The 13,082-nt window shown below is 45.4% G+C and overlaps 1 protein-coding gene across 2 annotated transcripts in view; it reads left to right on the top strand.

Moving 5' to 3' along the window:
- LOC143188106 (uncharacterized) overlaps positions 1-13,082 on the top strand; it is a 73,841-nt gene continuing 60,759 nt past the window's right edge. The window contains exons 1-4 of one of the 2 annotated variants that reach the window (XM_076392167.1): positions 1-127; positions 296-357; positions 825-1,211; positions 2,947-3,096. In XM_076392167.1, the coding sequence (XP_076248282.1) occupies positions 1-127; positions 296-357; positions 825-1,211; positions 2,947-3,096 (726 nt within the window). The remainder of the gene's footprint in view (positions 128-295; positions 358-824; positions 1,212-2,946; positions 3,097-13,082) is intronic. The other variant, XM_076392168.1, reaches the window with a different exon arrangement.

Raw genomic sequence — 13,082 nt, forward strand, 5'->3', positions numbered from 1 at the left:
ATGGCGACGCCCAGCGAACTGTCTCTCGAGGAGATTCGCAAATATTTATTGGAAAACGGTGGCACTGCCCGCAATCACGACGTGGTGAAGCATTTTAAGAAGTTCCTGACGGACCCCGACACCCGAGGTAGGTCGAGATTCCTTTTCATCGTACGCCTAGGTAGCTGTCTTATTTTCTTAAGGTGTGACCTCAATGTTATACCGTGCGCTGTGTGTAAACACGGGCCAGACTTATTGTCTCGGCATCGTATGCAAGAACGACAGCCAATAAACAATTGTCATATTCACGTTTCAGTCGAGGCGCGGAATCGGTTCAAGGAGTACGTGAACACCCTGGCCACTATAAAGAACGAAGAGGTGCGTCATCGAATAGTAATTTTGTTTCCGCCTTGACAGGAGCGACTTGTTGCGCGTAGTGCGACGTTGCCGGTTTTTCTGATATCGCGCGCGGGTTCATAGAAAAATAGTTTTATCTAGAAGATTTCTATTTTTTCTCCTTTACCTTTTCTTGCAATTTTACTATTCAGATTTTGACAAGTCGTCTTTTAAGTGTATTTTTCTAAGCTTGATTCTTACTGATACGCGACCTTCAATTACTCAAGTGTTTATTTTGTTACTTGAATTACGAAATTTGTAGATATGACACTTGACATTGGTCATACTCTTAATGCGCAATTAGGCCAGTAGAGTTCGTTCGCGAGAATGTCGTATAAAAATCGAGTTTCCGAACTCGATAACATCGCTGGTGAAGTTCAAAACCGGCGCGCGAAGTTTCTGCTCGTTTATCGAGAAATCTAGCATTTTAAAGGAAACTATTTACACAGGGGGAAAAGTATTTAGTGTTGAAGAAGAAGTATCGACAAAATCTGGAGCTTCCGACGACAGAGCAAATAGGATCGCCTATTGCTACTCCTGACTTAGCCACCCCGGTCTCCCCCCTGCGAGTTCCTCCGCCTTATCGTCCTCCACCCCCTGCGCCAATCAGCCCACAGTCGAGCGGCGTGAACACGAGTCGCGAGGAGTCCTGTTCGAATTTCGCGCGGGAAGAGGCTGCTATCGATGCGCGGAAAAATGGCATTGACCGTGTCGAGTCTGGATTTTCAACGTCGTCGCCACCCGTGCCACCGCGCCGTAAAAGTCAAGATAAGATCAAGATCGAGAATAAGGAGAACGTTGACAGGAACAGGGGAGGATCAGAGGCGGTTATCAAGGTGAGTTTTTCCTGCATGTATACTGTTTCAAAGAAAGGGTGGAATGTTATCAAGCACTGTGAAAGGGGGCTACCAAGTGCAGACGGTCACACGATGAATTAGACTAACGATATTTGTAGAGGATGTCACGCAGGGATGGGGAAGTGGTCGCGATTGAAATACATGTAGAAGTAATACACTTTGTGGGACGTTTATATTAATCATTCCTACTTATTTCGTTGAGATATGAAAATTTCGCTGATGCGAGTACAACGTGGTACTAGTGCAGCGAAATGTTCTTTCCATGTTCCGCATAAAGAGGGTTTATAATTATTTTTGTATCGTGGGAAGGTATATTCAAGTTACATATACGATGAGTGAAGAAATATCGGTGACATTTAAAATGGAACTTGAAGTATGGGACTTGGAGTGAGACAAGAATTAGTGGACTTTGTATTACAAATATTATTTTCGAGTGACAGACTGTAGATGTCGCCTACAACTTTTTGCGATTGAAACCATTTTGAAATAGAGTGACGTGGTGCCAACAGTGAAAGAAACCTTGTCTTGTCGATTACGTAAGTTGTATTACAATATAATTTTATATGTTCATTGTATTTCATTTTTTAATGCTACCAAAAAATGAGTTTTTTGGAGAAAATATTGTATATTAAACATATTAGAATGATGAAATTACAACATATTAAGAGAAATATTCTGGTTTTCAATCGCACGAGGTTAGCTGGTACACTATCTACATAATTATAACTACATGGTATTGGAATAAATTTAATCGGCTTTTTTATGTAGGCACTACCCTCTCGCGAGTTTACATGGTTAATTGATTCTTAATTAAACTAACTAGTCCTCTGGATATACTTGTTGAAATTCCACGTATCTTTTTTTCTATGTGTAATACTTGCATGTTATCTAATATTTTGTCGATACACTTTCGGTTATGGTTACACATGTAAATACTGTGTGCATATGTAAAATGGGTAAACACGTTTTCGCTTTATCACGTAGTAGTCACTTGTGCCCGGATAATTCGAGCGTTACTGTGCAACATTGTTGCGAATACGTGGATCGGTTACGTAGAAAGGTGTTCATGGTTACAGTAAACGTTACTTACATTAGACGTAGAATAGTGAATGTAGTACACGATACCGATGTTCCTTACCCTGTATTCTATTCACTCATTAGAAACACACGGTCTATGTACAACGCTATTCCTCACAGTCAATGTTTTTTAAGTCGCTTAGAGCCATTTACGAAGTGAAAATTAGAAAACATGCTCTTTGTATATAAATCATGCTTTTTAGACGCTCTTCAAGAAACACTTTTCTTTAAGATTTAAAGTTGATCTTTATGGTTTTAATAAATTTAATGAACTCACGTCCGCAAAAAGACTGTTTTTAACTCGCTTATAGCATTTCATTTCATTTTTTCACTGCAAAACCACGTTTCCATTCCTGCTTTTTCCCCCCATTAGTATGCATCTACGTGCCGCACAATTGACTCCTTAAACAGCATTATCTCGCTTTGATTAGAAGCATGAAAGTGTGCCGGTAGATAACAGAGCATTCTTCATTTGCTGTCGCATCATTCTCTCCGAGCTTTCCACGTTTCGGGACTAGTAATTGCCCCCTCTATGTCGCTGTATTTGTCGCTGGTTGTACGTGTAGTCTGTAGATATGGGCGTAGTCGTGATTGTTATCCTCTTCAATTCGACAATGCGAATATATTAAACATGCAGGAGGATGAGGCTGTCGCGACGAATCCCGGCTCGAGCGAGCAATTAAGCTTCCGCGAGCGGATGCAACGTTTCAACCGGATGGCTAGCGAAACCGATCTTCAGGGCAGACCTAACGGCACTATCACACCCACTAAAAAGCGATCAGACAAGGTAACCGAGTTAACCTTTCTTCTCTCTTTCTAACGATAAGACTGTTACCTCTTTCTCGTCACTAAACGTTTGCACGCTTTCACCCGGGTTACGTTCATTTCTCACGTCATTGCACAGCAAACACCACGATAATTATTTCGCTGATCGTCCACGACGAATTATGCCTTGTACCTGCTCGGTTCATTGACTAACAAATTGTGCAGCCATTCTTTCGCGGTCTCGTGATACATTCCGTGGCAAGGCGCGCCTCTGCAACTGCCTAATCAGAATCGGCAATCGGTGGCTTGCTCGAAATAATAGAGTCGAACGATTGCAAAATAAGCGCGCGGTACTCCGTGATGGTGGTAATACGAAAAACTTCGTGAACGCTAATAGAAAAACGCGTGGCTGTTGTTGCAACAGTGAACTTATGAGTACGTACTTATATGTTTGAATGCTTATGAATTATTTTTACATTTCTATATCTATTGAATTTAGCGTAACCATTTGCACAAATTATCATGGAGCATTATGAAACTTCAGGCAACGGCTTGATGAATTAATTAATTAATAAAACGCCTGTTAAAGGGGTTAAATTATATAGTAAGTGCATCATAAAATTGACCATTGAAATAGCCAGGTTTCTCTGTTAGGTTTATGTGTGAATATCAAATCATATCTCTGAAGCTTACATCCAATTATTTAACTCTTGGTTCGGGCAACACTTGGATTATGAAGTATACAGACCGTGTAACGGCGCAACTACCGCATTGACACTACTTCTCCCGTATAAAATATCGACAAATTACTCTGTTCTAACAGAAAGCTCATATTATCTGGCGCCGATCTTCACGCGGATGTAATTCATGTGAGAACACGCGTAAAGGAGCTCCCTATCTATAAATACGTATCTTTTATTTCCTTGCGATAGCATCGGCTAATAACACGAGCTGTTTTTAAACGTTTCGCTTTCGAATCGTAACTACCATCTAACGAGCACGCATCAGAACGGCCGACACTTCAGTTAAAAGGTGAGAGAGATTTGAGGCGACAGCGGGCTCTCGATACATCGAATAATCCGCACGCAAGGATATGCATCCTTCGAGGGAGGGAAGGGGTCACGGTGTGTACAGGTCTGGCTGGGCATCTTGCATACCGAATAGACTACTAAGAATCCTTTTTTCGTATCCTTTACACGCGCGCCTCCCCCACCTCTCGCCTCCTCACCCTCTCCCCTTTTTTCTTCCTTCGTTCCCTCTCTTTCTCGTTTTCTCGTCTCCTCTGTCGTTCGTGCGCCGTTTATCGCGGCGAGCAATATTCATCGCATTTGAATATCCTGCGGGCGGTATCTCGCGTACCGATCAGGATGTTGCGCCGATGTTGCCGTAAATCATAATTAGCCGCGCCTGAAAATTAAAAGTGGAGGAGGCTACGCGCGGCAGGAGAAGGGGGGGGAGAAATCCCTTCCGCCGCGGAGGTTGCACAGGCAGCACCGCTCGTCCTTTATGCAGCCGATTCTCCATCATAATTTCGATATGTTTATCGTGCTGAACGATTAAAAGGACCGGCCACGTGGATCCCTGCGCGGCAAGCAATCGGCAGGAGCGCCCTTCTACTCGAACGTGCTACGGGTTACCGATCACAGTATTCCTTTTATTGTTTCTGATCCTTGAGCACTGAAGGGTTTCTCACTCGTAAGGGCCCTCGAAACACAGGGGAGGATACTGATTTAAATATCACAATCGCGTGGGATAAGTAACCTGAATCTCGCACGAAACACCTTAATCATCTTATACAATACTGTTTTTCCTAACAGATGACCACATTTCTCACTCACCTCAGTTAAAAGATTGCTTGAGAGAAGCCATACGCGTTATTCGAATTCCCCGTCCTAGGTTTAAAGATCGCAGGTTCCTTTCCAGAAAACACGGAATAGCGCGATATACGTGCGAGCGATACAAAGTTGACCGGAAACACGGGCCGCTTTTATCGCACTCATCCGTGTAAGTAAGCTAGCCGCAAAGGAGCTCATGGGTGGCGCGTGGTTCAGCGGTAATTATTTATTATTCACGCGCTGCCCGTCTATTTGTGGCGGCTCGTCTTTCATGTACAAATCCACCGGGCCGGTTGTTAATTTTTATTAGCGGTTAGCGCGGATAGGGTTTCGGGTGACGCGGAGGGAGTCCTCTCTCGCCTCCGGACATCCTGTAATCTCGCGGGAGCTGAGAGGTAGAGCCTCCTCGTCGGAGCTTTCTTTACTGGTAATTATCATGCACCGCGGCCATGAGATTCCGCCCTCCGCATCCTTAATGACCGTTTCGTCTAGCGCTGTGTCGCGTGCCGCCGTCGTTTGCTGGCCGATCGCCGCGTCAACACGTTTCACGTAATTTTCCGGCGTGCTTTCTTCGAAACGCTCGTTACGGGTCATTGAATGCACGATACACGACTACGTGTCGATGGAAGCTTATGCGTTAACCGTGACGTCAGCAATTAGGGAGGAGGCTTGGGAATCGTGATCCAAGGGGTACCCACGCGTTTCAAAATATTTTACACGTAGAGTAGAGGATAGTGTTTGTATAATGAAGAATTCGTGATGTACTGTGTTATAGAAAGTGATGTTTTCGCTTGTGGACTCAAAAACGGTGCCACCGATTAAACATCGTAACAGAGATCTTGTTACTCTACCCAATAAGCTGTCGAATGTGTAAAGTTTTAAATGCTAAGCATCTAAGAAATGGAAGATGTCGTTGCAAAATGTTTACAAGTCACATGCACACAAACGTCTGTTGCAGTAGTTGTCGTCGTCGATGACACATTCAATAACTTATCGGGTAGAAGGACAAAATCTCTTTTGAGACAGAACAGAATTTCGCTTTTGGGTCCACTAGCGAAAAAATCACTCTGTAATTGTAGTGTTTGCTTTTGTTTGAATGAATTTTGGAATCTGAACTCGCGAGCAAACATTCTCGTGTCTCTCGTTAAACTGAAAGAATATAGTACATATCTATTAAGACCTCAGATTTCGTACTGGTTTATAGGACACTTCGAGAAAAAAGACATCGAAAAGTTCTAACCCTCGCGAGAACGCCGAATGAGGGGAAATATTAAAACGATGGCACGAAGTTAATGCGGTTATTCGTAGTCATCGCGCTTCGGGGCCACAGACCTCGCTCGTTTTTATGTAAATACGTTGAAAATGTGGGTGGTAAAGAATACTATTAAGAGTTGTATCTCCGTGAGAATTTTCGTAATCGTATGTATATTTCTTCCTCCTTTTTCCACGAAAACACTACCGACGCGTCCTACGAGTTTCGAGAATCGTTCAACCTGTGGGGCGATTCCTCCAAAGTTTTTTACGTCCTCGACGTTAGAGAAACTTCCCTCATCGCTGCACGTTTTTCGTCGCTCCGTGTATTCGCCACTTTCTCGCAGCTTCTGCTCGCGTATTAACGCACGAGCGTCGAGAGCGTCTCGCGCGAATACGCTCGACAAGAAACCCGCTTTTACTTCGACACCTCGAGGACGCGTTCTAATTAGGATCACGCGTGTTCGCCTCTTATACGGGGGCGAGAGTTGTCGGTAGTTCGTCCTTTCCGCGTGGCGGGTGAAAGAGCGAGAGAGGGTGGTTGGAGATACTCATCGTAAAGGCACTCTAACACGGCCGTGCCGAACTTGGAATTTCTCTCGTATAGTTCCGCATACATTAGGGACCCTTGGTGAAACTTGCCAGGGTAGTTTGCCTCCTGGCGAAAGGAGCTGGGTCGTCGAAGGCTGAGGCGCGCCGGGCTGAAGGACGAGCACCGGGAGGGTGGGTCGAGGGTGTAAACCGCACAAAGTAATCTTACAGAATGTATATGCAAAGAGGTTCACCGGTGGAACGACGGGGTGGGGGCGAGGCGAGGGACGGGGGCACAGCTTGCATGATCCCATCCGCGACAACACCGACAAGACACCCCCGGAGGCAAACTTACCTCATAGTTCGAAGACTCTTCGACCTTTGCTCGCGCTATCGTCCTCCCGTCGACAGTTTTTATCTTGTTTACGAGACCTTGCTTTCCGGCGAGAGTTTTAATCAATAAGCACGTCGCGAAGCAGGTTGAAACTGATGAAACGATGGTTGCGTCGAGTCAGGTACAGGGTTTGGCACTGAGAATTTAGGTGGGTCCACTTTTCACGATTCCACATAAAACATGGAGAGCGACAAGATTTTATGTTTATCCGTGTGTGTGTTTTGGACACTCGTCAGAAGTTATTTATCGTTCAGAAAATACGTATTATTTCAGACCATAAATTTTTGTAAGTTCTTTCTCATGTCACATTTAATCTAATTATTTCACGGTTATTACAGTAAACGAGTAAACTCATAATAACCTCCCAGTTAAGTTAATGGCCAGTGTCAGTGTAGACTCCATTTCTGTGGAGTTAGAAACATGATGACTCCCAATATTCGGTAGTGTTTAAATTGAATAAATTGAATTCATGAGCTGAACAATGATGATTGGTTGTCGAACCAATACGCCATGACAGTTCGTTCCGCGATAATCAAATACCAGTAGATAGAGTTTAATAACCGGTCTGGATAATTATAGACATCCGTGGTACCGTTCGCCATGAATGATAATTTATCGCCGTTATGTCGAATAAGAGCATCGAGATGATCGAGACGATGATACGCGACCCAATTTCCTTGGCGCCATCGCGCGCGGTGCGTTTTTATATTCAGGTACTGGGATACAGGGATGCACTGATATAAACAGGCTAGCCTACAGGAGTAGTTAGCACCTACTATTAACCAAGTTCCAATGCTAGATACGCGTAACAGGACATTTATTCCAGCCTATTACGAGTTAATCTTGGAAGCATACACACGGCACATTATCATTTAAATTGGTGCCGCTATACACGCGCATTAAATTTGTTTGCTTAACTGTCGCCCCCCTGTAGATCCGTCCTCGCTTCCGAGGGAATTCTTTGTGTCCTTTGTGCGCAGGTGACTGTATACTAATGGAGATACGACACAAAAAGATAAGACAGTAGCTATTGTCTGCTAGACAGGTTTTGATTCGAACAAAGGCATTTCATATTGAATTCTTTTTTTACATATGTATTTACTTTTTATTATTGTTTGCTTATGGCATATCATATACTTGTTCGTGAAACGAGGATATGAATCTAAAAATGAGTTCAACATGATGAGATAAAATTCACTCATATTGTTACGGCCACGATCCTTGAAGCAACCTGTAGAATTAGAAATATCAGTTTCACGTCAGGTGGTTCGGTATGCCACGGCAGTTTATCCTGCAATTTTACAGGGCTCCATGATTGTCAGGATTAATGAAGCTCAGCCGACTACCGTGGAGCGAAATAACTTTTTCCATAGTCGGGAACTGTACCGAATAAATCAGATTGCTTGATTTCTTCGTTTCGTATGCGCCATTCACCAAGGGGCCACCTTTCGTCCGCGGGAGTCCATCTCCCGTAGTGACAGTCTAAGAGTACGTCGAAAACTGATTGTGACTGTCACGATAGCGGACGAGGCTCCACCCTTCCGGGTCACGACGTTCTTGGTGGTCCAGGTCGTGGGACAGACATTTTTTCTACTGTTTAACTGTCAATCCTCGCGACAGAAAGCAAAGTATAGTCATGTAGGGAGCTATCAAACTAATGGTTCGGAACAAATTAGTCTCGTCTAAAAGTCTCATTGCCGGAAGCGTTGAATTTTAGAAATGGCTGTTATTGCACTACGATTCTTGTTGGATTAAAATTTCTGTATTACATGGATCCAGGAGACATTCTAAATTCGTTAGAAACTTTCGAGTTACAGCTCCTATCGCGGTCAAGAGTGTCTGAGCAAATGGCTGTCAGTAGATCGAGGGGAGGCGTAGTTCTTACACGACATTAGCCACAGATAGAGGCAGATACTGTCTCCGATCGTGAAACGCGCGGCAGGAGCGTGGGTATCTTCTTACTGATCGACCGGATGAAACCGGGGAATGACCGATCGAGCGATGGCATTCCTTTCTGCTTGGAAGGCAGAACACGAATGAAGACGCGTAATTTGTTATCGGCACTGTAAAATGCATTCCACGGAGAGGGCGACCGAGAAGGGCAGAGAGAGAGATCGTTGCATAAGATCGCTCGCGAATACCGAAACGGCATGAATATTTTTTCCAAGTGCGTTCACTCGGAATATTCATATTACTTTATCTAATTCATTGATCGTTCGTGTAATATCAGCCACCTCTATTAGCGGCCGGATTGGTAGACACTTTACAGATTGAATACATGAAAATTAATAAGCATCCGGTTCCGTGTATTGTACGTCCCGTTTATTGTAAATTAGCTGCGAACATGCTATAATTATTTCGTATCTCGCTTTATAGGCTATTGAATGTGCGTAATAATTTCGCCCGTCTAAATATTTATCAATGCAAATTGGCAGTAATACACGTCAAGCTTGATCTATCACATATGAGGTAGGTAGTCATTAACGAGTTTTGTCCATTTTTAAGATATCCTAATAGCAGCTTTCTTGAACGATACTTTACTACTAAAACATATTAGATACAGCAAAATGCATTAGAAATTTTCTCACTCATTAGAAAATAATTCAGAAGCGAAATTCCTCCATCAGCTTCGTTATCATCACCCCGGACAGTGTTTAGTATCTTATCTACCTATCAACGGCTACATTTTCACTTAAACGTTTTCTGCTTCCCGGAAGAAGCGTATCTGTTCCGAGCTAATAACGTCTCTTTCACCATTCACGTGGAGAAACCGATACGGCAGAGTTGAGCTCCTTCCTCGGTCCCAGCTCGGCTCCCCTCAAGGCCGCGAAACATTCTCGAAGCTCTTTCTTCCAGCCGATACAAGGACGATATCGTCCGATGCGAATCTCTCTCCCTCGCGAGGATAATCTTCCGTTAAACGGTGGTGCGTTGGTGTCCGTAAGGGCCTAAGCCCGTACTTTATGCTAGGCGGTGGTAAGCCAGAAGTGCTCCTTATCAAGGATCTGAGTCGCGCAGTGAGCGGCTATTTGTATTCATAAGTCCGCGGGAGGCCGGCGCTCGCTCCCTGGGCCTGGTCCTGGGCCCGTCCTAGCTTCCACAGAGCCTTCGATGCTGTTCCCCAGGGATACCCTGGGCACCGGTGCCTGGAGAAAATGGAAGACGCGGGGGAGATAGAAAGCCACGTCATTCAACTGAGGCGCCCTTCTCGCGGACATCTTGGACGGTGGTGCTCCGTGCGAGTGTATACGTACAAGGTCCTCCAGTTACCAGTCGCTATGTATGCCCGCGTGTCGGAGAATGTGACCAGTCATCGAGTTATTTAATTTTTCGAGGCACCCCCGTCGCGCATGTTTGCTCAGCCCCGCTGTGAGCACAAATTACCTCGCGACCGAATCACCTCCAGCGAAATATTCGGTCCTCGGCCTTGTCTACTCCTCCCCACGTGGCCGCTGCCAATGGTGAACTGCCGTCCATGTCGATCACACTTCCCGCTAGTACTCTAGCTCTTTTCTTGTCACACCTTGGTATACCTCTTCACGAGTGTTCCTTATGTGCATAGTTTCTTCGGGTTGTTGCAGTGCTTACGATAATCGACGAGATTGGTCTCTGGATAGGCATCATGATTTTCAGAGGTAACGATCCATCTTCGAGATGATTCTCACGGGTTGATAAAGCTCGGCCACGGCCAAGGAAATCGTTGGCTAGACACGATTGGTCCACTGTTTTCTTAATTAACCTCAAAGGCCGTAAGCATACACGTCCCTCGGGGTTCGTTCTCCGCAATCGCGGGGGTGTTGCGGCGGTTCACGTGACCCCCTTACGTCCTGAGGACACGAGACCAAAACGGACATGGCCGTGTCCCCTGGACGTGGTCTAGGCGCGCATATATACGGTCAGCCCACCTCGCTATCTATATGCTAATCCATTGAGATGGTACCCGCAGATTACACCTCGGAATTAGCCCAGAGACTGGGGTATCAGGGCCGCACAGACAGGCTAGTCTCTGCCTATACGTACCTTTATCCCACCTTATACACGTAACCTGTCCCGTCGACCGCCTGCTCTCGCCCTGCACTTACAAGCCCGTGTGTATAGACTTACGTTAACATACACACGACTAGACGCTGCCACACGTACAGGTGCACGCGTACCTGCTGGAACCGTGCATCTACGTTTAGCGTAGGACCACGGTGACTCGGCACTTCCAGTTCGTTAGCCCGTGTTAATAACGTTAAAGAGGATGCGATAAACTCGTTAGGACATGAAACTGTGCTAGGCTAAGCCTGGTGCAAGGCGCCAGCGTGATTGTTAGTGAAGAACTTCTTCACTGAATGCGAATTCTTTTCAGATTCGCAATACCTACTATAAGATGTTGAGCATTGGTACTAGCTAAACTGAAATATAAATAGATCATTGTTTTCACTATGTTAGCTTCTTACAGTACAAATTACCTCTGCGAAATGCGGGTCCAGAATAGTTGGAAAAGACGTTCCTGTTAATAATACTACAAATCTGTCTCGTGATATTCATATTTGGCCTAAAATTATGACCACGACACAAACTCGTCATTGTACGCGAAGGGGTTAATAAATATTAGAGCAGTATTGATTGACAATGTTCAAGGCTTGAATATCGCAAGCAAAAGATCGCGTAGCCTCAGCTGGCAGGTGTTGGTACGTTGTATAATCCTGGAATAATCCCTCGTATCAACGCGTCACGAGCACAGCACCTCGTAGGATTTTCATCCGGCAATAATCGCGTCGATAGTCGTTGTAGAAGGTCCTCGAAACAGTGACATTGCCGGCAGGGGCAATCGACCGACGACAGTCGTACGATGGCCGTGCGCTCGAGTACCATGGTAAATTTATTAGTCGACGGGAATATGATCGCGCGACGCGTATTGCGGGACCGAGGTACACCGAGGAACACGATAGGTACGTACGAATATAATCCTGTCAACGGAGGCCGGCGGAGGACGAGGAGGGGAAACGAGCAGCGTCGATGCTCCATGTTCTCCATCCGGACCAAATTCGAGTGCCGCCCGCGAAAATACGAGGCACCGGTTATGAATTACTCCCGCCGCCATACCAGCCGCTCGACTAATAATCGTCCCTGCGCAGAATTTCTCTATCGTCGTGTAATCGTTCGATGCTCAGCTTGTCGAACCCGACCCGAACCGATTCGTATTTCAGTGGGAAAATTTTCCTCGTACTGATCACAAGTCCCTTATTGTAATTGAATTAGACGTGTTGTGTTGCATTACTTGTCTAACGTTTAATTTGATTTCTCTTCAAATTTTTAAATATTAAGCTTTCTCTTTAATATTCAAATTTTCGAATATTCAAATTCTTGAATACTCAAATGTTCATGTACCTACGTATTCAAATATTTAAATTTGAGTAAAGACACATTTTTAGCTTACGATGTCCCTTTAGTTGATCATTTTGGGCAGCAGCCAGCTGGTTCCCCTGGTGAGAACAATCCAGTCCAGTATCGCGGCTCTGGGCAGGGTAGCGTTGCGCGTCCCACCCATTCCGCGCGTCCAGTTCTAACAGCGATCCGCACTTCGCCGCGATTTCGTCCGAGTCCGGGCTAAACCTTGGATTATGATCCCGGACGATAGCGGCCGATGGAAATGGCGTTTAGGCGGAGGTGGGTGCAGAGCTAGGTAGGCATTATGGTGGTCGTTGGGAGGCGTCGCCGAACCGAACGCTGAATCACCCAGCGAGAGTTTTCCTGTCAGTGGCAGTATGGGCCACCACCATCCGACGAAGCCCCCGTGGAATTGCCTCGTACGGCCACGAAATGAATGCGCGAACGCCCATTAGGGGAATAAATCAGGCCAACGTTAGCCGCAGCGTCGCATAATCGATCTCGCGCGCGCTGCTAATCCGGGCCTAATCGTTCGTCTGCTCAGCGCCGACTGGAAAAGTTCCTCCTAACGATGCTCGTTAGAGAACGGACTCCAAGAACATTCAGGATCTAGTGGGTGGT

This window comes from Calliopsis andreniformis, chromosome 2 (genome assembly GCF_051401765.1).
Source record: "Calliopsis andreniformis isolate RMS-2024a chromosome 2, iyCalAndr_principal, whole genome shotgun sequence".
Lineage (NCBI taxonomy): Eukaryota > Metazoa > Arthropoda > Insecta > Hymenoptera > Andrenidae > Calliopsis > Calliopsis andreniformis.